Here is a 27,970-nt window from a genome sequence, read left to right as displayed (position 1 = left end):
TTCTGAGCACCAGGTGCTGCTCCCCATTTTCCCTAACAAGGTCTGGTCTCTTTTCTTCCAGGAGAAGCTCTGATAGAGAAGAGGTGAAGAGGATCATTTCACGCCAGTATCAGCTCCTGTGCGCAGGCAGGAAAAACAATATCACATCTGGCTTTAGCATTTCCTAAAGACTAGACACAGTGTTTTCACTTCAAAGCAGGACAATGTTTATAATGTACTAACTGATGTAATCAGGACAATCCTGGAATCCAGTTTTCCAAGACAGCCATTGCTCCAGGAGGAGGAGAAAGATTTCTCTGGGATTGGTTTCTTACCTGTATTGATTTTTGACTGGAATTTGTATTGCTTGAGCTGCCCTTTTCCCGTTAACTGACATGATCTGGATGACAGCTGCCTTGTGTGGTGGCTGAAATGTCAGTGAGTCCTAATAACCCCACAGGAACTGCAAAGGGATTTGCTTGTGGTGTTAAACTCCAAAGCATGTGCCCAGGGGCTGCACAATTTTCACAAGGTCTGCCCTTCCCCTTCTACCCACCCCAGTGTCTTGAACTGCACGAGCAAGTGAAGTCTGCTGGCCTTGACTGTTCATGCTGGTACACGTAGGCTGTGGAAGACAGGGTTGTGGGGAAATGTTTCCCTCTGTGCCAATGTAGAAGATGTCTCAGTTCTAGAACGTGGAGGCTTCACTTAGTACTTGTATAATAGCATGTTGTGGTATCTAATCTGATTTCAAGGCGATATTTATTTCATTTATCTCACCCACTGCTGTTTGGGGAAGGATCTGTGGTGGCTCTGAGTTCAGAGGGGCAAGTGTACCTTTGGCCTTTCTGCCTGCAGAGAAATCGCTGAGCAGATCTGCTGGTGTGCTGGGCTGTGGCCAGACTGCCCAGCCTGGTCTCCCTGACTCGCTGTGGTTGTATTTAATCTTTATCCGAGTGTCAGACTCCATGTAGACAGCCCAATCCTAGGGTCACTAGCCTCGGAGCTCCATGCTGCCCGTGGTCAGTGTAGGACACGTGCCGAGAGGAGATGGCTCCCTCTCTGCCTGCTCAATTTGACAACTCCTCTGGGATTGCCTGGCTGTTCCCCAGAGCTATCCTTGGCTGTTCAGTATAGTGCACCTGCCCTACTGTCAGAGATGGACAAGGCTAATGTGCAGCTGTGAGCATTCATGCACCAATGGTTTGTCCCCATGACTGTGTGACAGTGAAAGACAGGCCTTGACCAGGACAGGAGCTCACTAGCTGTAGCCAGGCAGACAAGTGAGGCTGTCTATGTTTGGGTACAAAAATCCTCTACTTGACACACATGCAAACTTTTGGAGCAGAAGGAATCCAGGACTGGGGCCCAAAAGGCCCATAGGTCCAGGCAGTGTGGTGCAGGCCTAGGCAAGCACCCCACTTTGCCCATGGGACCTGTGGTGGGTGAGTGTGCAGCACAGCAGGTGTGTGCTGCTTTTTTTTCCTCATGGCCCCTCAGTGGGTACCAGCTGGCCTTGCAAAGGAAGCACATGGTTTATTTGATCTTATTGCTTTTTCTGAAGGCTTTACTCTGCTCTCTGTCTTTGCACCACGGTTCGCCAGGGACATTAGGTTGGAGTAAGGGGAGAATATGCTCTTAAAGGTGTGAGAAAGCATCCTGTAAAAGAGTCCAGTTCACTGTTCGGTACCATAGGGCAGAGCAGTAGCAATGTTTAACCAAGCTTCTCCTAGTGCCACACTGCCCCATCCTTCAGGAGCTCATCTGCTAGAATGGGACATCTGTGAGAGAGGAGAAGGTAGACGAGGCTATTGAGAGAGATCTGAGCCAGACCACAGGCAGATGAGTATTACAACACATCAGCTTCATTGCTTTTTGCCCTGATTTTTCTTTTCGTGAAGCTGAGTTACTTTTTCTTCGTGGGTTACCCGGCTCTCACTTCCTTGATTGATGGGCAGCCAGAAACAAACTTGGAAAAACTTGGTTGTCATGGCTTTAATTCTGCTATGGGGATGATGTTGCTGAATCTTTCTGGGCTGTCCCTGCTCCAAAATATTGGTCCCTGCTCACTTGATGCAGGATTGTCTCGTCTCATCCTCCCTCAATTCAAAGAGATGAGAGAGGGAGGTGACTTGAGGGTAGCAAAGCAGGTCAGAAAGCATAGCTTAAGTCTGGCTCGTTGCAGGGGGAGAAGGGGGTGGGGAATCTAATTGGCTGGAAATAATTCAGATGGGACCCCATCCTGCCTTGCAGAAGTGTTTAATCAGCTCTTACTAATCACCAGGAAGACTGACACCAATCACTGGCTAGTGCTAGGACTTTCAAGGGATCGTAGGAGTGGAGTCCAAAAGCCTCTGGCCAGTGATGGAGGGAGCTGAATACACTTAGGAAAATCCCAGAGGGAGTGTTCATTGTTCCAGCTGGAGTATCTCAGCTGGGAGCTGCTGTTCTTAAGAAGTTACGGTTGATGTTCCCCTAAGTGCTGCTGCTGGCCTGAATGGTCTCAGAAGTCAGCGCTGCAGCTCCCACTGGCTTGAAGGGCAGCAGAGTCGGGATAAAGCTGAGTGCTTCTTGCAGTGCTGCCTTTCTCCAATTCCAAGGTTTCCCCAGGGTTTTCTATGAGTGTAGGGTTCCCAGGGCACCCACTTCTGGTTGCCCCTCTGCAGGGCTGCCGGGGCCTTTCTAGGTGGTAAGAGACCAAACTAGGGAGAACTCTGGAAAGGGACAAGGAAGAGATTCCCCAGCCCCTCTATTTATTTGTAGGTTTAAAGGCAGGACTAGGGCAGGATTGGGGCAGGGTGGTGAGCTGCTCAGCAGCTGGTTTGACCCAGCAACCTGTGCTTCCCACTCCTTGGGAGAAGAAAAATTGGCACAGCGACACTGACATCAGCACTAGACTCACTATTAGTTGCGTTACTTCAGTGGTCAGTGATGATTTTCTGCTGATGACTGAGAAATTATTGGGTGAATAAATTCCCCATGGTGAGAAGGAAAACTTCCTGTTCCATTTTAGTGATTTCTTCTCCTACTGGCTAAAGGGGGGGGGGGGGGGGGGAACCCCACGCAGTCTTGGATGGTGATTGCAGCTTTATCCCTCCTGCAGCATCCAGACACCTGGAGCAAGGGGCAGTACCATGCTAATGCCATACTGAACCATGGGTGCTACGTTGCTAGCCAAGGCTTTACAGCTACTGCCTACCCCCGGCCGCGGTCGGTTCCTCTGGCTTTCAGTAGAGATGCATGAGGGTTTCATTAAAACAAAACGATGCAACTGACACTGCAAAAGTCTTAAAAGATTCCAATACTCCGTTGTTCGGCAGCTTTAGCAGTTCAACACTATCTTGTAGGGAATTATTAATACACTAAGATCCTATAGGCCTCATGTAAGTTCCCAGAATAAAGATGATACTAGGTGTATAAATGGATGATAACCTTTTACCCGTACAGTATGTATTACAATTTTGTAGCTTAGTCATTTTTTGGCTATCAGATTTTGTTAGTATGATTAAAAAAAAAACACACACAAAAAATGGTTTGACTGCTAATGTCTATTTTGTTATTTGATTGATTTTATTTCTTCTTCTGTACAAAAGCTGTACAAATCTCACTCTGTGTAACTACTACAGATATGTAATCATGTACCATCAACCCCTGTCCTGGCTTGCTGGTGTGGTGAGCTCATTACTAAACAATAAAATCTGTGGCTAAAGTTGGGCACCGTGGTGCTGCTGTCCCTCGCCCTCCCCGCAGCCCCGCGGGGATGCTGTGCGCGCTGTCGCCGCTGTTAGTGTGCGAAAGGCATTTTGCGGTGGGAGTGACGGGGCTGGGGGGGACAGTTTACAGGCCACATCAAGGGGTGTAGGCCGCGATGGGGGGAAGGTGGCCGTGGCCAGGGGGAGAGTAGGGGGGAGTCTCCATCATCTGAACCTGCCACCAGGCAGCTTCCGCTGTCCTGCCCCGGGGACCCCAATGGGAGGGTTTCTGGGGGCTGCAGGACGCCCAGACACCCAGCTTTCCCTTACTGGCACTGTCCCGTGCTGGCAAGCATGATGGTGACATGCATAGCACAATCGCAGCACTTCCCATGGCAGGATCGAGGGCTGGTCCCCTCCTCCCTTGTCAGATGATCTATCCTGGTCGCAGCCAGCGCAGCCCAGCCCTTGGGTGTCCGCTGTGCTCCCGCCTGCTTCACCGTAGTGTTGATGCCCAAAAGCGCAGCTGCTCTGGGGAGCACCTTGCTGGCGGGGGACTGGCGACTGGTGTTCTTCAGGCTTCATGCCTTTAAAAAAATAATAATAATAATAATTAACTGGCACCTACTAGATGCTAATGTTCATGCCAATATGTTTAATTACAGGCCCAAGCAGGGCAGGAAAAGTACATGGAGAGAAGATGGTGACTGCTGTGGAACTGGAACTGTAAATCAAGTGCCTGGAAGGGGTGAGCCCGAAATCTCAGGAGTGCAGACTTGTCTGCGCTGAGCGGCTCTGGCCCGAGCACAAGGAGGACTCTTCCTCTGGGGCTCAGATCTGGTGCTTGGGCACGTTCCTGTCACCCCCAGCGCAGGTGCTGGCCCAGAGCCGTCAGCCTTTGGGCTCCGCTGAGCGTGTGAGCAGGATTTTGCAAACGGCCTTTGCAAGCTACAGGCTGACTCTGGACACTAAAATATCTCAGGAGCTGGCACACGGCGCTTGTTCTTCATGTAGTGTGCTGGAGGTAAGGACGGTCGGCCCCAGGATCCGGCCAACGCAGCTGCTGCCTCTGGGAGCGCAGGTGGGGACCTTTGTCTACTGTCAGGGCTGGTGCCAGCTCTGCAGTGCAGCCTCCCGTGGCAGGCAGAGCTGCGTGTGCCTCCGCTGGCTCCTGGCTGTCTCCGTCGATCTATCCTTAAGTAGGGCCAGATCCAGAGTGTTGCTTAAGCCTTTGTGGTCCTCACGGCTGCCGGCGCGGCTCTGTAGCCCTAACCAGGCGAGTGCAGTTAGGACTGGGATGAGGAAGGAAGCAATCAGGACTAGAGCGCAAGTGAAGGACTGAGCAAACTTTCTTCCCCCCTCGCCGTGTCCTTTGCTTCTCTCAGCTTTGGAAAATAAATGCAAAAGTGCAGAGAAGAAGGCAGAGTCGGTGTTAAAGGAAAAGAAGAGGCTGGAGGGTGAACTGGAAGCCTTGACCAAGAAAACGCACGATGCTTCTGGGCAGCTGGTCCTGATTAGCCAGGAGCTGCTCAAGAAGGAGAGGTCAGTCTGCGGGCTGGACGGACGGACGGAGGCTGTGGGGTCAGGAGCTGCCAACGGACCTGGAGGTGCGTGTGTGCGTGTGTTTGCTTAGTGCAAACAGAGGTGCCTGAAGTTGTCAGCCAGGGTCTGGGCTGGCTGCACGGCTCCAGCAAAGCAATGCTCAGGCAAAGCGGAGAGCAACCACCCTGGCTTGGGGAAGATCATGGTACTGCCTCTGCCTGTCCGGCACCTTTCATCCAAGTCTTGATGCTTTTTTCATGCTCCTGAGCGTCCTCGAGGCCTTCCTCGGCTGCGCTGGTGAGCCCATGGCCCTGCTGAGCCGGCAGCCCTCCTCCAGCGTCGGCTGGTTGCCGCAGGGTTTAGCTCTGTGGTGAAGCGTTTCCGGAAAGGCAGGGTTTGCTCAGCGTTGCCCGCTTTCTTTGGTGGACAAAGTGTTGTGAGGAGTTAAGAAGAAAGAAGGGATTCTTCTTCCTTGCCTTCTGGCTTTTTTTTTTTTCCCTCCTCCCCTGGACTTTTACAATGTTCCCTGGCACCAGGATTGCCGGGAGGTTTTACCTTATTTCGTAAGAGCTGGGGAGATGCGTGTGGACTGGCTTGATTCCAGCGCGAGGCCCAAAGACAAATCCAAGTGCCTGGCAATAAAACCATGAAAGTTGGCGGCGCCGTCCGATTTCAGACCTGTAAAACAGTCCATAGAGCGAGAGTCTGCAGTGTGCTGCCTCTTCGTTTTTTTCAAGGTGTGCGAGTGCTATGGGTTAAAAGAGCCTGAGACTTTCCATTTCGAGATAAAACTTGAACGGCCTTTTTGCTCTGGGTTTTGCGAGATTTTTAGGACCTCCTGAAACAGCTGAAAGAAAGCTTGAGGGTCCGTCTGCTCCCCCACGTTGCTTATGCCTACATCGGGGAATGGGTGAGGATGACGGCTGCTGCGGGCCGTGTACTTCAGTGTCCTCCAGTGGCTGAAATGAGAATGGTTTATCTGAGCTTGGCAGAAGTCGGGAGTTTGGAAAAATCCTGGGGCACCCAGTGGGTGCTCATGCCACCGGGCAGGGAGCCTCTGTCCCTGCCTTCGCGGCTGCTCGCGAGGGCCCAGCAGCAGCTCCTGGGGAGCGAGCCGTGCCCAGCCATCACCGTGTCCCCACCACGGTCCCTCCTTGGGCACCTCCCAGCCCTGGCGGCAGGAGCTGTCCCAGGAAAGGGCCGGGTTTCGGGGACGGGGCGCTCTGCCCTGGCAGCAAGTTGTGGGGCTCGCGGCGGGGAAGCGGCCGCTCTCGGCCGTCGGTCCGGCACAGAACGGCAGCGAGAGGAGGCGCTCAGGTGGGTGACTCCTGTCTTCGTCTTTCCTTTAGCTTCGCCGTACAATTCATTAACGTGCGTGTTTACAATCGAGCGCCCGAGCGCCTGGGGTCGCGTATAGATAATGCCGTCACGCATGCCTTTGTTTGCAGACATAACGTTTCGGGTGCCGTTAACCGTACGGTGAAGATTAATAAAACATGAAGTTTAAAGATGCCTAAATCACAGTGGGGGAGTTGGTAATCTCTGCCAACAAAAATATTTGCGCTTTATTTTTGTCCTAGCATCGGACCGAGGAGCGGCGCCTGCTCCGTGGAAGGGGGAGCCCTGGGCCGAGAAGCAGGTACCGCCGCGGGATCGCTGCGCCCACGTGCAGGTGGACGAGGATGAGGACGGCTCGAGGGACCTGGCCCTGCGCCGCGGGCATCGCAGGCAGCTCCGAAGTGGTGAGTCGAGCTGCAGTCTGCCTGGGACGCGTTTCCTTGTCCGTGGTAGGGAGCCCCTCCTCCTGGGATGGCCGCTTCGGGATGGGTTTAATGCCTAGCGCGTCCATCCCTTGCCCGGAGCGGTGCAGATCTTGGGCCGGGGAGTTTGGCTCAATTAAGCACCCTAAGATTGCAGCTCTAATGCTTAAATCGTGGGCCGGGAACATGCTTCTGCTCTCGCAAGGATATTTCTTCCCCATCTCTCTGTTATCTAACAAGCATCCTCGTCAAAATAGCTAATTTCCTTTGAGAACAAAAAGTCACCTGAATACATTTGGAAGCTGTATTGCGCTATCAGAGTAATCAGAATTTAATTTGATGCAGTCAAGGCTCTAAAAAGATGTTATCAAGGGGAACATCAAAGCTAGATTCCTGTGCTTGGAAATGCAACTGTAATGCGTAGTCCAGATTTCTCATTTTATCAGAGACTTTCAAAACATCAGTCTAAATAACAAAAAAATGAATATTAAGAGCATTTGCAAATTAACGTCTTTTGTAGCTGAACAAAGGCCACTGTCTAACCTACTTCTTTTGCATGTCTGGGACAGTGTCTTATTAAATCCTAATTATACAATTTTGTTGTGTCTAATCATTTCTGCACTTGCAGGAATTAAAACTGAAGCTTTTTCCACATTTATTGTGCCATGCCGATCTTCAGCGTCCTCATCCTACCAGTCGAGGCTGATGCCACTCGAGGCCCCGAGGAGCCTGTTGGACGCAGAGACGGGTCAATGGCAGGATGGGGAGCTGCGCTCGCACTTTCCATCCTGCACCTATATCACATTAGCAAACGTGATTGCATGCAAATTTCGGTGTTCATTTGAAAAGCGCAATTTAAGAAGGAAGGGAGGTGTTTCTAGGCCTTCTGCTTGCCAAGAAGTTCAGAAACGTGACCAAAATGCACCCCAGAGGCCAAGATTTCTTCATTCAGTTTTGGTAGATCTGTGCAGACGCGGGCTGTGTTACAGCAGCGGGTGACGCTGGGGCAGGGGATGGGGGAGCAGAGGTCTTAACTATCTTCACTTTAAATTACCCGATTTCAAGGGCGATCCTGTGATGATTTCATTGCTGCTTTGACGTGGGCTGCAGCGCCGGCGCAGCTGCCACCGGTGCTCGGCGCCCTGATGGCAGTCACTGCAGCGGGAGAGGACAGCAGTGATTTCCCCTGGCCCCGTCACACATCTCCAGTCTCGCCCTCGTCCCTGCACATCCCCGCACGTTTGCACCCCTCTGCAGCTTGCACCCCTCTGCAGCACAGCGAGCACTTCTGCTCGCCCGCGCGGACTTTCCTTTCCCCCGTGTCGCTTTGCGCCGCCGCGTCGCTGAGATATGGAGGGGGAGAGCGGCGCCCCGGTCCCGCGGGGGCCCAATTCCCACCCCAGCCCTCAGCACCGCGGAGGGGGAGCTCGGGGGTTAGAGGAGGTTCGGTGCAACTTCGTTAGGGAAATGTCACGGCTCTCGCTTTTTAAACCTTTGAAGTGTTAATTAAAAAGAATTATGCAAAGGAGTGAGGATTTGAAACATTCGTTTGAATCTCAATAAGGCATCTGTATCAAAAATAGCAGCGGGACTGACTACAGACACAGCAATTTTAGAGCGAAATCCAAACGTGGGCCAGCTCGCGGCCCCCTGCAGCGGCTCACGGATGGGCCAGGGGCTTTCTGCCCCTCCGCCACCTGCCCAGGTGGACGGGGCGCCGCGGTGTGCCGAGAGCCCCAGAAAACACCTCTTTCCTAGTACGTACAGAACTTGAAAGTGTCTCGTTTAAGGGTGCCGCTGGGGTACTGGCTGGCTCCTGGATGGCGAGGTGGGGTGGGCGATGGGGACCAGCCTGGTCCCCGCGCCGCTTTCGGCAGCCTCGCTGCTGAGCGCGCAGAGCTTTTAAAGGCTGGCAGGAGGCGCTGGCCGTAACCTTCACGCATCGGGATCGCCCCGTTGCAGCCGCCGGGGCGGGAGCCGCCGTCACCCTCCGTCGGCGGATGCCTCATCTGCTCCCCGCTGCCCCCCTGCGTCCCCGGCGGCGTTTAGAGTTGGACGGGGTTAAATTGCGTCAGCGACCTTCAGCTCGGAGAAGCCCCTTGCCCGTGCCAGGCGATGCGAGAAAAGGGAAACGCAAGCCGAGGGGCTCCAGTTTGGAGGGCCCCTCTGCGGGCTCCCGTTAGCATGGCAGTAAGTCGGGGAAGCGACCGCAACGCAACTGGGAAACCGTCTTATCTGTTGCGCCGAAGCAAACTGTCTGTGCAGTGTCGCGTTCGGAGAACCGCGCGAACGTGGCCAGCTGGCAATGCAGATAGCTATGTTAAACGCACATAGGTGTAGTAAATATTGAGTATAAGCAACCCCCCCGGCCCCAGCAGGCAGGGGGAGGCAGAGGCTTTTTTTGATCTTTCTAATGTGTTTGGGGCCAATAGATATCAGCTCTGTTTCTGTGGGGACTTCTTGCAAATTTTTGCTCAATGGTAAATGTAAAAAAAAATAATAATAATAATTTTGGCTCCAAATTGTGTTATTTTTGGTGCAATTGCAGACGGCTGAAACGGGGCTCTCTAATAGGCGAGCTGGCCGAGGCGAGGAAACGGCGCGATTGCAGCGGCAGACGCAAAGGGTCCCAGCGGCCGGGGAGAGCCGGGGCGGCGCGTGCCGGGGGAAGACGGCCTCCGAGCAGCCCAGCTGGGGCTGTGCCTGAACATCCCTTTGGAAAAAGCCTTTGGAGGTGGGACGTGCTCTGGACGTGCTGGGTCCCCCAGCCTGCCCAGCCATCCCAGGGCGCTGGACCGTGGGGCGCCAACGAGAGGACAAAGTCTTGTTTCTCCAGGTACGAGAGATGCGTTGAAAAGCACTTCATTTTGGGATGTGTTTTCTTTTTTTTGGTCTTTTTTTTTTTTTATCACAGTGGTGGAACTCGCCTGATATCTTGCTGTGCGTTTTGCTTTCTCCCACCCCGCTGTCTCCAGCCTGCTCGGGGCAGGCGTGGGAAACGGCGGGCCGCAGCGGCTCTTCCCGAGCTGCCGGGGAGGCGTCCAGCGGCAACGAGAGCCGGGGTGCTCTCGAAAACGTCCCGCTCTTGATATATAATTTAGAAACCATGTTGTTTTGCCTCCATAGTTTTTACCAGCAATTTGCTGTAGCAAAAGAATACAACTCCCCTTTAGGAAAGAAAAAAATCAACTCCTCCTTTCAATTAAATTTCTCATGACCTTACTAAAACTTTTTTCCTATTCTCTCTTCTAAAGAAGCAGCGGGGTTTTTTTTTGTGATCTCCAATTCCACCGAGAGACAGAATAAATCAGCATATCAGAGAAAACAACGATTCTTGTGATGCCCAGCAGTCACTAATTAACAAATTAAAAAAATAAAATCTTTATGCAGTTATAATTGTTTTCTGGCTATGTTGCCTTTTCTTTTGTCAGCACTGCGACAAGGAAGTTCTTTATTTCTACAGATAGATCAGATTAAAACATCCCTCTCAAATAGCATTCTTCTTGTTGAATGTTTTTGTGCAGCTCATTGTTTCAGCCCCCAAATAAAAGTTCTTGCCTACATATTTTCATCCTTTTGTGATGTTTTTTTTTCTTCTTCAGAGACCTTCATAGATGTTAAAATTGCAAAAGAATATTTCAAGCATCGCATTCGGCCCCTGGGTATAGCGGGAGTCCTCTTAGCAAGCTTGGAATCCCCTAGAGGACGGGTCACCCTGTTACGGACCTGGTTGGGTACTCGGCAGGGGCTGAGTCCAAATTGAAGTATCTGGTGCCTCCATCTGCAGAACATCTGGAGAACATCCAGGCCATGGTGCTTGCCCAGCCCTCCCCTCGCCCTTCTGGCCTGAGCATTTCCAAGAGACATCCAGGGCTGGCGACTGTGTCCCCTCCCAGCCTCGCCTGCCCCCACCGCAGGGATTTCTTCACTAGTGTCCACCCCAGCGCTTCCTTCCCAAGGCAGCGCATTGCCTTGTGCACTGCAGATGTTGCACGCACGCTACTCCCTTTGGCATCAACCTTTTACAGACTCAGGGATCTCTTGTACCGCCTTTTTCAGGTTAAACAGCATTCATTGGCTCTTCTGTCCTTCTCGTTGCTCTCCTGTGGCTTCCTTCCAGGTGATCTACAACCTTCTTGAAGTTCGTAGCCCAAAACTGGTCTCAGCCTGCCAGCTGAAACCGTACCAACTCGCCAGAGCTGCTGCTTAGCCTGTCCCACTCCCTATTCATGCAGTTGAATTTTCTTGCCTGCCCTCATCCTGAATTTCCAGGCTACATCTCCAGTTTTTCAGGATCCCGTTGGCTTCTCGCACCCTCCGAATGCTCGTGGTCCTGCTTGGCGCTGTCTGCAGCGTTAACGAACGTGCTGAATGGAGGCCGGAGCCCAGAGGTATTTCTCCTGCTGTGTCCCGCTGTCTTCGCGGTGGACCCAGACAGCTGACTATGCGGAGCCAGCCCGCGCCCAGGGCCTCGCCGGCCCCAGCTTAGACCTGGCCTTACTGGTCTGTGCTTAGCTGACCCCGTTTCAGGGTTACCTCTACAGTGACACGGAGTGTGGATGGCCTCCGCGCTCGCTCTTGGCGCGTCCTGGCCCTGGGATTTCTGTCTTTCGGGGTTATCGGTGCCAGGGCCATGAAGGCAACCACCGGTTTTGCGTATCATCAACTGTAGCAAAGCGGGAGTAGAAAGCGGTGACTTGTCTCTGGCCGGCTCCTGCCGTCGTGGCTGGGGTCTCTCCTGCCTCTCTCAACTGCTCATCGCTGTCCTTATTTCAAAGGCCGAAAGGGTTTTTTTGAGGTTCATAGTGCCTGTGGTAAGGGACACAACGGCAAGAAACACAACCAAACCCACAGCCGACCCAGCACAGAGCCTACCCCAGGCTCTCGCTCTCTGAGGACCCAACTGCGCAACGAGTTCTCTAGATCTCTGTTGGCTGGAGGCAAAAGAGGGCTTTTCCTTGCAGAAGACACCTCTGGAGCAAGTCAAATTTTGGCCTTTTGGCAAAAGGGTTCAAAATATTCCTCGCAAAGGTCCTTTCTAAACGCTGGTGTCCTTCGAAGGACTCGAAGGCGGGCGACCCTGCAGAATGTTTGCACGGTGACGAGGCGAGCGCCTGTGGGAGTTGGCTTAGTATCAGGAATACTGACAAAGCCTTGTTTGTCCAACGAGTACCTAAACGTTTACTTAGGACTGCTTTTACCTCCTAAGCGTCCTCGCGCTTCTGTTAGCGCCGGGGAGCCGAAAGAAACGCGACGTCTTAAGCCAGGCTGGGCCGCAGCACCCTCTGCAAACGCTGGGCTTTAAAACTGGTTTTTAGGAGCTGCGAGGAGCACGAGAGCGACCTGAGTCTTGCAGCTCATGGGACCTGAGCTCTTGGCCCTAGGCGCTTTCCGAAAATCTCTCCGCAAAGGGCACCGCAGCCCTCCTAAGGACGGTGGGGACGAGCTGCGAGTCGTGCCACAGCCGCGCAGCCAGGGGGGCCGAGCCCTTTCTCCCCCCCCCCCTTTTCTTTTTGCACGAGGTTTCCCTGGTCAAGCGCCCTGGATTCGGGCCCCTCGGCGCCACAGACGCGCGAGGGAGGGAGCAGCAGAGCAGAGCTGCGGAGGGGTGGAAGAGTTAATGAAGAAAGTCAACGACCGGAGCGGTGCAGAGCGGAGCTCCGAGCGCAAACGTACCGCTCCTTCGCCGGCAACGCGCTCTGCTGTTTGGCTCCTGTGCTCAGATGACCTAATTAAATTAATTTTATGTGTTTTTTCTTTTCTTTTTTTTTTGGTCTGGCTTAAAGATAATTAGCCAAAAGATGCCCTGATTTCTTTCTTCTGAATACGGTCTTTCTGAATAATTAAATGAAACACTTGTCTTTTCAGTTGTCATTTATTTTATTTAGGTCCTAGCGGTGGCTGATCCCCCCGTGCGGCACGGCGCCGATCTCCGACCCGTGGACGCCGGCAGGACGTGTCCCGGCCCAGGCAACGCGATCCCGCCGAGCCCAGTGCCTCTCCCCGAGCGTCGGGCCGGGACCACCAGCTCCTGAGCCGGGCGGGAGCGCTCGCCCGGCGAAACCTCCCGTCCGCTTCCGGCGTCGCACCGAACGAAACGGGCGGCCGGGGGCAAAACCGAGCGGCTGAAACCAGCCCGGGGCGGGGGGGAAAAAGCCCCGCGGAGGCGAGGCGGCCCCTTGCCTGCAGCGGCGGCCCCGGGGACCGCTCGGCCGCCCGCCCGGGGACACGGCGCCTCCGGGGACGTCCCCAGGCAGCGGTTCCCAAACTGGGCCGCGGCCCGCGGGAGCTGCCGGCGACTTGGATTCTCGCCGCCGCCTCGGGGAGCCTGGGCCCGAGACAACTCCGCGCGTTGGGGGAGAAAAAACCCCAGGCCAAGGGGGAAGCAGCGCGGATTTCCCCCGGAGCGATGCCGGGAAGGAGGCGGAGGGCTGAGCCGCCCAGCGGGGCCGTGACCCGGCGGCGCCTCTCCGCTGGGCTGCCCGCAGGGCCTCGTCCTACGGCTTCAGCTGACCCACTGAACGCGTTACGCACCTTGCGTGTAACCAATTCCGGGTTTTTTTCCCCCGTACCTCCCTCCGGGGACGGGGGGCGCAAGCCCGTCGGGGAGCGGGGCAGCGGCAGCCCCCGCGGCCGGGGGAGGCAGCGCCGTCGACCGGCTCGGTTTCGTGCGCCCCCGCCAGCTCGCCGCAGCTCTCCGTCCCTGGTCCAGTTCTTCGTCCGGGCCCTCGGGGTTTGCCCTTCGCTGGGCTTGGTTTGACGTTTTTACTTACGGTGACGCTGAGCCCGTTAAAAACCAGCTCTCCCAGGGCGCTGGGCGTTTCTGGCACGTCTTTCCAACGCTGTCCTTGCGAAGAGCAATAAATCCAGGCACCTGGACTCAGCCGCAGAGCCAGGCTTAACCGAGCTGATTTTTAAAAAAGACCCACGGGGGGATGTTTTATTAAGGGGGGGGGAAGGGGCCGGACCCTCGAGGGCCGGCCGGCCGGTGCTCGGAGCCCGGCGGCCGCTCTTCGAGGACGGGTCGCGAGCGGCCCCGTCGTGCTGCCTTGTTGTCCCCGTGCTCGTTGCGGCGTAGGGTCGTTAGCAGCCCGGCGCAGGCTAAAAACCCTCCGCGCTCCTCCAGAACCTCCGAGAAGTGTTTTTTCTCCGAAAATGTTTTCCTCTCCCCTTGGCCCTGGAGCTGTAATAGATCATCACTTATTTAAAACAAAATCCGGCTAATGGAGCGGCTGCATAATATATGCTCGAAAGGAAACAAAAAAAAAAGCCGTCAGCACTTTCAAAACTTCAGAGGTTAAAATGCTGTCAAGTTATTTTTAATAGTTTTTCATTTGTTTTAATTCGCCGTTACTTAACGTGCAGCGGGGAACTTGGAAAACAACCGAATCCCCCCTCGTAGACTTGTTTTCCCAGTTGGCCGCGACGTGCTTCTCTCCTTTCCCTTTTCTTCCTCCGTCGGACAGGGTTATCCGAAGCCGGCAGCAGATGCGAGGGGAGCTCCTGGCGCCGCCAGCCGGGAGGGCTGCGAGCGACGCAGGAGCCCCCACGGCCTCAGGGCCGCTCGCCCCGCGCTCCGTCGGCCTCGCTGAGAGGAAGCCGGTCTGCCGTTTGCAAGGAGTCCAAGACCGGAGAGGCAGACCGGCAGCGAGGTGGCAAAATCACGTTCGTGGGCGTCCCCGGGGGCTCGCCGGCGCTTCCCCCCCTTCCTCGTGCCTGGGAGAAGGGGCTCTTTGACGCTCCCGTCTCCGAGTCACTTAGCTGCGTTAAAGGGCCCACAATTAGGCGCTGTTACAGAACAGGATTTCAGCTCTCCCGTGCTGCTGGAAATCATTTGTTTGCTGCTTGGTCAAGCGCGGGTCCGTTAGGGCGAGCGTGCGCGGGGGCCGCTGCCCCTTCCCGGACGCCCTGCGGCCCTCCCGCGGGAAGAGCGGGCAGCCCGTCGCCCTTCCCGGCGCCCCTCGGCCCCATGTCGCGCGCTTTCGAGAGGGCTTTTAACTATCCCCTCTCCAGAGGCCCCGAAAAGCGCCGCTTTGCTGGTGCCGGCCCCGCGGGCGGCCGGCAGGACGCAGCCGTCCCCGAGGACGGCGCGACCAACGGCGTCCCCGCCGGCCACGGGGTGGGTGGGCAGCTAGCGGCGGTCACGGCCCCACGTAACGTAGGGACTCTCGTGGCCTCGCTGTTTCGGGCACGGGGGCCTGAGGACTCACGTTGTGCTGCCAGAAAAAAAAATATATATATATATTTTTTTTAATATAAGGGAAAAGAGGGGTTTGGGGAAGGGGAAAGGAAGGATTGTTGCAAATAAAACTCTTCCTTCGGTTTCTTGATGTGTTCGCCCGGAGGATCTGAACGCCAGCTCCATCGGAGGCTGCAGCTGCGATGGTCAAGGACCAGCGTGTGGCCGGGGAGGCCCCAAGCTGCTGAGCGCTGGCCGGTCAGCGAGGAGCCACGCTGCCAGCCGGTGCGGGAGGGCTCCTTGGCCTGACCCAGGCTGGGGATTTGCCGGGTCCAGGGCTCCCCATCACCTTGCTCAGCCCTGTGTTTTAGGTCACGGCGGCTTTGCAAGAGGAAGGGTTTGGGATTTATGCTGAACGCTACAGTGGATGTGGAAGGCGCTCACGGCTGCGGCAATGTGTCCACTGGCCACAGAGGGTCCATTTAAAGTCAGTGAAGCGGTGATGGTCTGGGGACGCGCAGGGCAGGTTTGGTGGGAAAAGCCGGGAACTATTAGACAAACTGATGGAGGAGGAGGAAAGTTTGCTTTGGAGGACGCGGCTCCCAGCACCCTGCCTCGGGAGCCTCCCAAGGGCTGGTTGGCCGGGTGCCACCACGCTGTGCCGGGCGGTGTGATGCTGAGTCAGGCCAGGCCGCGCCGGGCCGGGCCGGGCCGTGCCAGCCGGGTTGGGCTACACCGAGCCTTGCCAAGCAGGGCCCAGCTGTGCTGTGCTGAGCTGAGCCATGCCGAGTTGTGCCAAGTCAAACTAGGCCACGCTATGATGAGCTGCGCTGGGCCATATTGTGCTAAGCCGTGCCATGCCGTGCCCGGTAGGGCTACGTCATGCCAAGCTGGGCCTGTACCAAGCCGTGTCATGCCATGCCGTGTCTGGTAGGGCTATGTCACGCCAAGCTGAGCTGTGCCACGCTATGCCCAGCAGGACTATGTCATGCCAAGCCGGGCTGTACCAAGCCGTGCCATGCTGTGCCGTGCCATGTCCAGTAGGGCTATGTCACGCCAAGCTGGGCCACGCTGAGCCGTGCCTTGCCGTGCTGTGCCCGGCAGGACTATGTCATGGAAAGCTGGGCTGTACTGTGCTGTGCCCGGTAAGGCTATGTCATGCCAAGCTGGGCTGTGCCGAGCCATGTTGTGCCGTGCCGTGCCCGGCAGGACTATGGCATGCCAAGCTGGGCCGTGCCAAGCTGTGTCGTGCCGTGCCGAGCCGGGTCGTGCCGTGCCGTGCCTGGCAGGACTATGTCATGTATCGAGCCATACTGTGCCTTGCTGTGCCATGCCAGGCCATGCCCAGCAGGACTATGTCATGCCGAGCCGGGCCGGGCCGTGCTGAGCACGCCTACGCTGTGCCAAGGCGGGCCGTGTGCTGCCGGGCATGCCCCGCTGCGCCATGCCGAGCCGGGCCCTGGCGGGCCGGGCCGGGCCGGGCCGAGCCGGCACCAACAGGTGGCGACAGGCACCCGGGAACGGCCCCCCGGTGGCTCCCGCGCCCCGGCCGGTGCCGGCCCGGCTGCCCGCAGCGGGGCCCTGTCCGGGCACGGAGGGCGCCGAGCCGGGCCGGGCCGGGCCGAGCCGAGCCGAGCCGAGCCGAGCCGGGCCAGACTGGGCCGGGCCGGGCCGAGCTGAGCCGGGCCGGGCTCCGTCGCCCCCTCGGCGCGGGCGGGCCCGGCTCAGCTCGGCTTGGTTCAGCTGGGCTCGGCTCGGCTCGGCCCGGCTCGGCTCGGCGCGGGTCCCCTCCCCCGGCCGGGCTGCGGGCTGGTTAATCCTGTATGTAAATCGCAGCCAATGGATGTTGTTGTTGAGCGGGGCTGGGATTAGAGCCGGGGCGAATGGCTTGCAATCTTACTGGGATTACAGAACAAAGAGCCTCTCCGCAGCCCCCGGGAGCAGGGCGCCCTGCCCGGCCGGCCCTCCCGCGCCCCGGCCCGGCCCGGCCCCGGCGGGCAGCACCCCCGGCCCGGCCCGGCCCGGCCCCGCCCGCGCGGGGAGGGAATTGCCCCTTCCCGCCGCCTCCCGCCCCCGCGCAGATTAATTAAAGGGAGGCAGGAGCGCCGCGCTGCGCGCCGGAGCCGCCGAGCCCTGCGGTAAGAGAAACTTTTATCCCCCCCCCCCCGCCCCAGCCCCGGACGCGTGGGGCGCCGCGGACACGCGTGGGACCGCCGGCAGCGGCGCCTCCCCGCGCGCGCCGAGATGCCGCGGCCGCCGCGTCCCTTCTCGCAGCCTCCCCGCGGCGGGAGCTGCCGGGCCGCCGCCACCGCCGCCACCTGCGCCGGCTCCGCTCCGCCTGCGCGGGGGCTGCTGCCCGGCGGCGCTGCGGGGGGCGGCAGCGCGGCCGCAGGGCGACGCGCAGGCTGGGGCCGCCCCGGCCGCCGGGGCGAAGCTGGCAGCTCAGCGGCCGCGCTTGGGGCTCCCTGGCTCCTTTAGGGGCAAAATCGCCAGCGCGGGTCCCTGGTGCTGACGTGGGATGGAAAAGGTGGGTTGGGGAGGAGTGGGGGGGGGTCGGTGTGTGCGCGCTCGGGGAGGGAAACCCCGGTGTCTCCGGCAGGATGGAGAGAAAGTTCCTCCCTGGGGAGTCCGGTGCCCTTGTCCTCCCAGCGCGGAGGGATGGTGGTGGATTTATCCAGGATAAGCTATAAATCAGAGCGATCCTATTATCGTGTCTCGCGCTGGAGCGAGACTCGTACCCGGCGGCGCCTCTTGTCGCAAGTGGGAGCTTTGCGGGTAATCCCCGGGCGCTCGTGGGTGCCGGGCAGGCCTTTGCCAGAGTGTTTTGGGGGAGGGGGGGGTCATCTGGGGCAGGATGGCAGGAGGGACAAGCGCTGCCAGGAATTGACCCCCAAATCGCTGGCCAAGCTGCGTGCTGTGGGTAGGGCGTGCTGGGTATCGTGGGCGTTTCTTCCGACTGCTGCGACCTCCGGCACGGCTCGGGGTAAGTTGCTCTGCCTCCTCCTGCCTTTTCTCCCCACCATCTCCCTCGCCTGTTTGGCGTGCGAGCTCCGGGACATACGGGCTGTCTCTCGGGATGTCTATATGGAGCCTAGCGTAATGGGATCTCTGATCTTCGAGGTATCTAGTCGCTGTACTACTTCTGACAGATGAGCTGCATGCAAATGCTCTAGCTGGGGAATAATCCTGCGGACGTGAGCACCTTTAATTTAGTCCGATCCGGGTCCTTACGCCCTTTCCTGGGGTGGCTGGGCCAGTTACGTTAGCTGCCTCGCTTGTCCAAGCCCCCAGAACTGCCCAGTCCTGGGTAAATCACTGCAGCGCTCGCTCCAGAACTAGAAAGCGGTGCACAAACTCCCATTTTCAGCTCAGACCTTGATGGCTGTCGAGGAGGCTCCTCAGAAGCGCAGAGGATGTTAAAAGACGCGGCCCCGGCAGCACCTCTCCTGCGCCCCGCTCTGCCGCTTGGCACCCGCGCGGCGAGGCCCGGCGGCTTGGGGCGCGGGACCCCCGACTTGTCCCTGGCCGCGAGGCCCCGGCACGGCCGCCCCAGCTACGGGAGCTGCAGCTACCGCCAGCTCAAGCACCTGATGCGATGGCAGGATAACGCTGACTTTCTAAAAACTTCAGCTGCTGCAGCGCCTCCCTGGCGCTGCCCCAGATTGCGACCGCGGGAGCAACGCAGGTCGCACGCGCGGGAGTCGCCGTCTGCTTCGGCCCCGTTGGGGCCGCTCGTACGCGAAGCTGTGCCTGCGTGTCGGCCTCGTGTCGGCCGCCTGATTTTTCTGCTGTGTTGCTGATTTACCACTACGTCGCCTGGTGTCCGAGTTGGCGTTTCCTCCAAACGCCGTGTTTTCCGCGTGAAGCGTGTCTGGGCTGTGGCACCGCCGGACGTAGGGGAGGTTTTCCTGGGGTGTCCGCTGCCGCGGAGGCGCTCGGGCTCGCGGGGTGAGCGTTTCTGGCTGTGCGGGGTTTCTCCTGTGTCGCTGAGCCGAGAGTAGGGGCTGGTTGATGAACGAAGCAGCAAAGTCTGTTTGGGCTCCGTGAGCTGCTGGCTTCAGGCCCTTTCCATCGTGAGGTCTTTGCCCACGTGGCAAAATCGGAGGGGTGACCAAAGGGAGCGGTCATCCTTGCGGGAATCCTGCCGTGTCTGGTGCGTTGGCCCCTGTTAGGGGATGTTCTTGTGTCCTTCAAGGTGTTTCTGGCACTGTCACAAAGTCGATTCTGATTCCCGAGCTGGTATTGGCTCCTGTTTTTGGGTTCTCACCAGGCCTGTTTGATACCGTGGAAGATGGTGACCTTGGAAGTGTTCGGTGAGGGGAAGCAGATCTTCCCACCTCAACCCAAGTCTGTTTGTGGGGAGAGGGAGAAGACCTCTTCCTAAGGGGAGCTGGGCTGTTTTGGGTTGAATTGGATGCCATCTCCAGAACGTGCCCGTGTGTCCCTGCAGAGGCCAGGATGTGGTGCCGTCATCGATGCGCTTCCTGTCCGTACGTTGTCACTTGCCTCCTGTTGCTTTTGAGGTTATTTAGGAAAGCAGTTCTGTGCTTTTGCCACTTCTTCCACTTGCAGCTCTGCTGCTGTGCCCTGTGCCAGGGATCAGAGGCGCCAACGTCCCTGGCTTACTTAAGTTTGCTAATGAAAAGCCGGGAGAGGAGAGAGAGAACCTGCTCAGGGACATATTTAGCAACTTGCCCTACAAGCCCGATGCAAGAGGTGGTTTGCCCTTGCTCGCTGTGATGGGCATCCCGGGAGCTTTGCAGAGCCCTGGGGCAGAGTCTCGCGGGACCGCGGCCGGGATCGCGAGACACCCCCTGTGCCAGCGCGCAGCCCGGCCCGTGGGACGCTGGGACGTCTCGCTCTGCGCCTGGGCGGAGTTGTTCGCCGCGCACGGTCGGCGTCCGCAGCCGCGCTCTCGCCGTCCGACCGTCGCTAGCTTGCTCGCGCTCTGAGAACGTGCGGAGCCAGCTGCTTATCCTTGGAAGCATCCCTTATATGTAGTTAAATCTCTCCAAAAGGATTGGTGAGGGGGGAATACTATTTAAGCTAATCCTTCCTCAGCCTGCAACCTCATGCGATCCCTCTGGCCGCACTGCCGATTCGGCAGGCGTTGCCGAGCGCCGGCCTTGCTGGGGCGCCCGTGGGCGCGCGGCGCTGCGGCGGGCGCTGCCTGCCGCTCGGCGGGCGGAGGAAGGAGGTGCCTCGCCCGAGCTGGAGCCGCTTTTGGGCAGGGAGGCTCGCTTGGCGCTGTGTTTAAAAGGCTAATCCAGATCTCAAGTTTAGTCTTAAAACTTCCTGGCCAAAAAAAGCGAGAAGCGCGTCAAATTTGAAACTCTGCCCTTTTCGCGGCACGGAAAGAACAGCTCTGGCTGTCCTGAGCTGGCACCTGTGTGAGATGCATCAAGTACTACTCAAGCAACGCTGCGCTTAAATCAAAAAAAACCCCCAGAACAAAATAGTGGTTTAAATAATCTTTTATTGTGGAAGCTAATGGGGGATTCCCATATGCTGTTCCCACAGGAAATAGCTAAAATTTTTTTAGGCAATTATCGATGCAGTGTACTTCCTCTGGGAATTTCATGAGCTGCACCCAGGCGGCCGTGCTCGGGGCTGCCGCAGAGGGACTTCGTCCAGCACCTGGCCTCGTTCTCCCTAACCCCCTACAGGTTTGACCCTTAGTGCTGGCATGAATTTTGGCACTAGCAACCTCTGAGGTGGAAAGCAGAGGATATTTATTTCTTCTGCTGCTGGAACCCCGTTTCCGAATACGGTTGCCACATGGAAATGCTCTTGTGAGTGGTCTTTCTCAAGGGGAAAAAAGAGGCTTTTCTTGGGGGTCTGCTGCCGTGTGCTGGCCAGGACAGCAGGGCTTGGGCGTAAAGCGCTGGCTGATGGCTCTGAGGACGGGTTAAGTGTGCAGCAGCTCTGCTCCCCGTGCCGGGCTCAGGCTGATCTGCCAGAGGTGTTTTTGGGCAGCGCCTCATTTGCAAAGGGAAGATGCTTCCTGGGGCCTCATGGTGAGCTTGGGCTTCAGCTGAAAGCCCTCCGAAGGTGGGTCTTGGCAGACAAGAGCAAGGTTTCCCAGGAATGCTTCTCTATCCAGTGGAAGTTGTAAAAACTGTAAAGTGAAAGGCTGCAGTGCTGTTGTGTGGTGTTTTTTTTAATTTCTTGAAACATTACATTTGAAAAGAGGTCAGGAGCCCGTGGTAGGGCCTGAACCTGTGGGAGGCTCTGGGTTTCACAGTGATGGGCGCGATGGAAGTGACTCAGATGGTCTTTATAGCTTGGGGGCTTGGGGTTTTCTGCTGCTTGTTTTTAGTGTGGATGCAGGAACTGGCTTAATCGTTTCTTCTGCGTTACTTAACGCAACCCGATTCATTCATTTTGTAGAAACAAAATTTCAAGCTGTGGAGGCTATGGAAGCTCTGTTTTGTCGGGTGGTTGAGGTTCCCGTCTCCCTTCCCACGCGGGACTTGGTCTGGAGCCAGCGTCTGATAGAGAGACGTACCCCTCCGGCTGGGGTCCTCGATCCGCGGGTGCCGAGACATCTGCCAAGACTGGGGCATATGGTTGGGGGCTGATCGCGTGGGACTGCTGCTGTGTGGGAAGGTGGGCAGCTGCCTAAGAATGTCTCGAAAAGCAGCTTATGCTTCATCAGCTGGGGAGGTCTTATATTACATCATTGTATGATACAGATGAAAATATCTACTGCTGCTTGTTTCCGGAGCAGTCTTAGTTCCAGGAGTAGTCAAACGCTACTTCTTGAAGGCTTTGGCACTGATTTCGGAGGGACTTTTCCTACTCTATCAATAAGGCTTTCCCCAAAGGTAAAATGTTATTAAGAAAGTACTCAGTGCAAGAATCGCCTTCTTAAAAGCAGATTGCACCTTGGTGGGATTTACATTTATATGTACAAACAGCTTCTGTTTGAATTTTGTGGCTTTGTGTTGCTTTGCCTCTGCTCAGTGCTATTATGACTGTTTTAAGAAGAGAATTAACTTCAGCTAGATGAACAGGAGAGCAGCAAACACAATTGCTCTGCCTGTGCAAATTCACAAAGATATAATCAGCCTTTACCAGGACTCTCTCCCTCAAAGCTGATCTCCACCTTTCACTTGAATTATGAGGTTGCTCTGTCTTCATTTTCTTTAAATCTGTAACATCAAAAGGAGAAAATACGTGCCTGGAGACTAGTGCAGACCTGGAAGGGACTGACTTGCTTCTTAAAATGTGTAGTCCAGAGCCCATCTGCAAGTTGGGGTGCCCTGACGCTCCTGGGAACTCTTTGACCATTTAGCCTAGAAGCTTGAAAGGGACAAAATCAACCAGCCTGTCTGCCCCTTGCCCGTCAGTTATGTCCTGGGTGAGATTCGCAATGGTTTGACAGTTAGCCAGAGCTACGTGAGCGGCAGGGAAGGGACTTAAGCAGGGAAGGGAGAGTGTGTATGTGCAAAAGACTCGTGGTGGATACCACAAACCTGTTAAAGATCTGCTCCCGTAGCTGTGTTAGCAGAGAATAAAACGAAGAAGTTTGGAAGGTGCTTTGGGGCATAAATCAGTCTGACGAGGAAGGGGTAGAAAAACCTGTGGGCAGGAAATTTTGCAACTCTTTGAATGCTTCTTGCACTTTCCTGTGACACGTGAGGGTGCCAGTTCCTGTCAGATGTCGTACATCCTACTTAGCTGAGTGGTTTTGATGTTTCTTGAGGAAAAATCCTCCCCCTTCGACGTGTGAAAGAGGTTGGAGAGGCTTGTACAGCTCTAAGAGAGACATGATGTAGCTGGACCATAATAACAACTAGGCGTTTTAGGGTGTAATTTGAAGGGGTGGCTGAGAATGCCCTTTAAATGAGAAAGGGTGTTTTGCAGACAGATTTCTTCTCACCTCCTTCCTGTGGGGAACGAAGATTTTTTTTTTCCCCCTCTAGCTGAGGTAGGGAATGAGCGGATGGGATTGCAACCGCAAATAGCATCACTCAAAAAACCATGCGATCAAGGAGCACCATGCTTCCTTCTTCCTCACCTACACAGCAACAGCTGAGAAGAATAATGACCTCAGCGATGAAGGGCTGCCATCAAGGTTTTCTGCTAAAAAGAAGAGAAAACCAAAATGCTCAAAGCTTTCCCTCTACTAATAGTCTCCCACTCGTATGCAAACATAAGAAATCCGTAGCACGCAGGGTCGTACTCTCCTGGGCACTGCAGCCAGACCAGTCCCAGGTGTTAACCAACATCTGCTTCTCACTGATGGTTAGAAGAACTTAAAGATGGTCTGTTTGGCTTAAGAAGAACTCATGGTGGGTGGAGAGAATGTCAACTGGAGCAAGATAGCTTTGGGAAGCTAAAACCATGGCAGTGGATAAGAAAGACTTTCTTGGTTTTGTTATGGTTGCTGTGGAAAAACATACCTTGCCCATCCTTAAAGGATGAAGTGTGGGGGTAGATACAGCTCTGTGCCTGAGTTTCAGAAAAGCTTGCTTTTTGTTTTTACCTCTGGCTGCGTTTACTTGCCAGCATCCCCTAGGAAACCACCCACTCTGTAGTACTTTTTTGTATTATATGACCTTGCTGATGTGGAGGAGACATCTTTTGACAGTGAGTACTGGGTTACTTGCTTGTTGTCTCAAATCCAGCCCTAATGGCATGAAGGGGTTTGCCCTAGGTGGAGCAGGAAAGGGTCTGGGTGGTTCGTGCAGCCCGTACTTGGGGTGGAGATGGCTTCTAGGAGAGGCCGGAGGTGGGCAGTGTTTGGGCAGCAGAGGGAATATTGACCCCGGCACAGTGATGTGCAGATGAAAGAGGCAAACCAAGTATTGCTTCTAATTAATGGCAATCCTTGCTTTTGAAATTAAGCCCAGCCACTTACAAAGGCTCTGCACAGAGCTCAAAGTATGCAAGGGCTCTGCACTTGGGAATTTCTAAAGCTTTCAGGAGCCAAGAGCACTCGTGACACATAGCATCGATGACTGCACCTAGGAGCAGCCGTTCCCACCCACTTGCTCACATACCAGCGCTGGTAATTCATGCTTCTGGGGCTGGAGCGCTGCGCTTTTCCCTTGCCCTGCACAGGACGTGATCCGATGCTACGAGTGGGCATGGAAAGCCTCCAGGACATCAATAGATTTGGGACGCAGCCCGAAACGAGCTTCTGTGCTGCCTGCCCCTGCCTCCATTGCAATGTGGTGACTGGAGATGGAAATGTATTGTAATGCAAATGTATTGTAATCTAATTTTCCTGTTTGGATGCTGTTGCGTTGACCTTGCCAAAACTGACTCCGGAAGGGGTTTTGATGGTTTGCATTTGGAGGCTGGACTGGGTTTCGGTGCTGAGTTTTCAGGGACAGTGATTTAGGCCTACACACGCTGTTTGGTGGAGTATGGGGCTCCCCGGCTGGGTGCTCCAAGCAGAGTCACCATGGCGCTGGGCTAGGTCCACAGCACTTCGTTTTTTTGGACCTGTTTTAGGCTCTCCTTAAAGTAATGCTCATCTTGCATGTGTTGTCATAGAGTTCAAGGCAGAGATTAGAAAGCCTGTAGGAAAGGAAGGATTATGTCTCCCTATCTAATTAGAAGGGACCTGATTATCATTTCTATGCAGAGCTCTTCCCAGGCTCTGGTAATGATTAAGTATGTGGGAATTATCTTTATTTGTATTGTGTTAGTATTGGGTAGAACCAGTCCTGGGCTAGAACCCTGTTGTGCCAAGTGCTGCACAAACAGCAAAAGATGGTCTTTGCCCTGAAGAGATTGCAGTCTTTGGTGCTCCCGCAATGTGTCCTGAGCTGGTTTAATGAGGAGCTGAACGCTGTCCATAGCATGACCCTTGCAGCTACCAGAACTCCTTCTTCAGCATTTTGAAGATTTGGCAGTTAAGGAATGTAATTACACGTCTTTATTGGTGCATACAAGTCACATGGGTTTTAATATAAAAGATAAAATGTATTAATGTCACCTCTGAAATTATTATTTATATTTCTGTAGGTCGTCTTGTCTGTTTTTTGGCAACTGGGCTGTTGAAGCCCAGGAGTTGGCTTCTATCTTCTATCTCTTTATTGTTACAGGAATACAATAAAACAATCTCGTTAGGTAAATATAATGATGTTACAATACACCATCTGCTAAAGCACTGCCGAGCGCAGAGTTATTACTCGTGGTGCACAGAGTGATGGTAACTGGCTTGCTGCACGATTTCGCAGTCACTTTCTCTTGCCAGCGAAGAGGAACCACACCCCAGATGTAGGGCTGGAGGAAACTGTCTGATTCTCATCTTGCCTGTCCTAGCAGAAACAAGAGTTGTCTTTATAGTCAAAGGGAGAAAAGCATTTTCCTAATAATCTTCTTTTCAGCAGACTAGGGATGTGTTAGGGAACTTTTTCTGGTTTTCTGGGTCATGAGCTTTCCAGTGGTTGGGTGGAAGCACCCGTCTCCCTCCCGTGGCTGAGGCAAACATGTCACCATGCACAAGACCAGGGCAGGGATTTGGTTCACACCAGTCAGTTACTTGCTTCGAGAGTGAGACTGGTGTTTCATTAGGGTCATCAGCAAGTCCCCCAGAAATCGGGTCAGCCTGAGTAACGGAGTCCAAGTTTTCCGAGCCAAAGATCTCCAGGTCTGTTACAAAGAGATTTGATGACCTAAGCTCTTTGCAACAGCTGTAGCTCCAAGACTTGTTGAAGGCCGGCAGCTCTGGCTGAAGAAGTGCGACCTGCTCTGGAGGGATTTCTTGAGGCGCCAGAAAGCGTTTGGGGGCCCTTCAAAGAGCTCGGGAGCGACTGCGGATACGCGGCTCTGCTGCAACCACAAGGTCATGCCTCCTCGCGCGCAGGCTGTGTTTGCTCCTGGGCATCTTGTAATATAACACTTGCTCTTTATTAAGTGCCGTTCACATGAGGCTGGGACCAGCTCGTGGCGGGGTTGGGGCAGTCAGCCAGGTCGGAGTCGGCTCACCAGTACCGAGCGCTTGGAAAGCTGCTGTGGGTGGGAAGAGCCCCTCAAGTCATTGCCTGGTTTTGGTCCGTGTCTCCTAGAAAGCTGGTCATGGTGGGCACGGTGGAGGATGGGAGCAGCCCTGGGCGTGATCCGCGCGGCGGCAGCGGGCCCCGGCGGGAGCCCTTCTGCAGCGGCCGGGAGGAAGGAGGGCTCCCGGCCGGGGCAACGTGTGAAACGCTCTGCTCGCGCAACCAGCCTTTGAGGCCTTGGGTACCCATCCGGGTTGGGGCTTGGGTCGGGGTTTTTCATCATGCAGGCTGGGGGGGAAGGGGAGGCAGCGTCGCTGCGCCGGTGCCCAGCGTCCGCGTCCTGACAGGGTTATGAATTAGCTTCGTTAGAGGAGGATCGCTGGAAATAAATTACTCTGCACCCGGTAGGGGCATGGCAGTGCTATGATTTCATCTCACCTACCTGGGGACAAACGCCTAGAAAACACCCCCCCCCCCCCCCCGGATGAAATTACCCCAGCCCTCCGAAGGGGCCCTTCTCTCCTGATTTATAGTTTAATCCCGTTTTTGCCCCCCTTCCCGAGGAAAAAGCCGAGCGCCGCGCGCGCGTCGGGCCGGAGGAGGCGAGCGCGCCGATGAGTCGGCGTTGGCTGCAGGCCTTTCGGGAGGGGATGCGCGGAGCCGGCTGGCCGCGCGGCCCGTCTCCCTGCCCGCGTCCATGCTAATCCGCGCCTTCCCCTGGCAGCGCGCGAGCTGGCTGGGTGCCCTTGTTCTCTCTGACAGTTTATTATGTAGTGCATTGTGTGTTTCTTTTTTAAATACATCACTTGGGAGAAGAGTATGCCAAACATTTGAAATCCTGATGAAACAACACAGTTGAAGCCGAGTGGCCCGTGTGCTATTAATACAAATCTGCAGTGAGAACAGGAGGCGGGCGACCTTTAACAAGACATTAAACATTTATTAAAACCATTAGAATTAGTGTCAGGTTGTATGTATTTATTTATTTATTTTAAAGCTGTCTCAGCTAGCGCAGAAAAGGCGAGCGGGGAGCGACGGCCGCGTGAGATGATTGAATCGGTTTAATTCCTTCCCCGGCCTGCGTCCTGTCCGTGTGCCGGGCTGCTGGCGTCCCCTGCTTGGACGGGAAGGGATTGAGGGGGCTCATCGCCGGCTTCGGGTCCCTCCTTGTGTGAGTCCCCGGTGCGACAGCCCGGTGGGAGGGCTGGCGATGCTGGGATGTGCTGGGAGGCAATAGCTGCAGCTGCGCTGAGTCAGCACCTCTCGCCACGTGGGTGCGAGCAGGTGGCCTCCCCGCCGCGGCTGGGACGTGTTTCTCGTGTGCAGCGGAAAAGCTTCCTGGAGACTTGGGAGGTCTCCCCCATCCCTTTGCACCAACGGTGTTGTGCAGGTTGGGGAACGCCCAGGTAGAGGAGCGGGGGTTGGGGAGGTGGGGAGGCCGCGGGGGCAGAGCAGTGACCTGGTTGTGGGACAGCTGAGGTCCCGGCTCTGCCCTGCCGCGCAGGGGTGGTGGGGTCAGGACGTGGCACAGCTTCCCGGTGCGTGGGGGGAACTGCCAGCAGGGTCTTCTCCAGCAGTGTGATGAAAAGGATGGCTTTGTCAGCAAAGTCCTCATGGCCTCTGTCCCCCTCACCCCGGGCACCAACACCCTTGTCGAGGGCTGTCTTCCTGTTGTCGGTTCCTGCAGTTTGAGCATGACGTTAGCAGGCCTGTGAAGGGACCGTAGCATGCTCTGTGTCAGGAGATGGGGGGCGGCTGTCCTGCTGTCCATCCAAACGTGGCCGAATCCAGTCCGTTTCCAGTGAGTGGTTTTGCTGAAGTGCTGCATCCGAGACTGCTGGGAAGAGGCTAACTCGTTGA

General features: G+C 55.8%; 3 protein-coding genes across 14 annotated transcripts in view; all 3 read left to right on the top strand.

Moving 5' to 3' along the window:
* LOC104146204 (CAP-Gly domain-containing linker protein 2) overlaps positions 1-3,694 on the top strand; it is a 90,979-nt gene extending 87,285 nt beyond the window's left edge. For all 6 annotated transcript variants that reach the window (XR_011134956.1, XM_068910455.1, XM_068910452.1 and 3 more), the window contains one exon: positions 62-3,694. Coding sequence is in view for 5 of the 6 variants with exons in the window: in XM_068910455.1 (XP_068766556.1) it covers positions 62-73 (12 nt within the window). In the remaining variant the exon portion in view is untranslated. The remainder of the gene's footprint in view (positions 1-61) is intronic.
* On the top strand, positions 1,690-12,838 carry LOC138061319 (uncharacterized). The gene is made up of 5 exons (XM_068910562.1): positions 1,690-1,777; positions 5,015-5,278; positions 6,794-6,955; positions 7,602-9,809; positions 10,576-12,838. The coding sequence occupies exons 1-4, from the start codon at positions 1,690-1,692 to the stop codon at positions 7,970-7,972; spliced, it is 885 nt and encodes a 294-aa protein (XP_068766663.1). The 3' UTR covers positions 7,973-9,809; positions 10,576-12,838.
* A 4,340-nt stretch (positions 12,839-17,178) lies between these two features.
* Positions 17,179-27,970, top strand: part of GTF2IRD1 (GTF2I repeat domain containing 1) — a 103,548-nt gene continuing 92,756 nt past the window's right edge. For 3 of the 7 annotated variants that reach the window (XM_068910340.1, XM_068910339.1, XM_068910336.1), the window contains exon 1: positions 17,182-17,290. The gene's annotated coding sequence lies outside the window, so the exon portion shown is untranslated. Of the gene's footprint in view, positions 17,291-17,570; positions 17,680-27,970 lie in introns of those variants that run through there. The other 4 variants (XM_068910347.1, XM_068910345.1, XM_068910337.1 and 1 more) reach the window with 3 other exon arrangements.

The sequence above is a fragment of the Struthio camelus genome, chromosome 16 (genome assembly GCF_040807025.1).
Source record: "Struthio camelus isolate bStrCam1 chromosome 16, bStrCam1.hap1, whole genome shotgun sequence".
NCBI classification, from domain to species: Eukaryota; Metazoa; Chordata; class Aves; order Struthioniformes; family Struthionidae; genus Struthio; species Struthio camelus.
The sequence above is the reverse complement of the archived record's forward strand: the minus strand, read 5'-3'. Positions and strand labels throughout refer to the sequence as shown.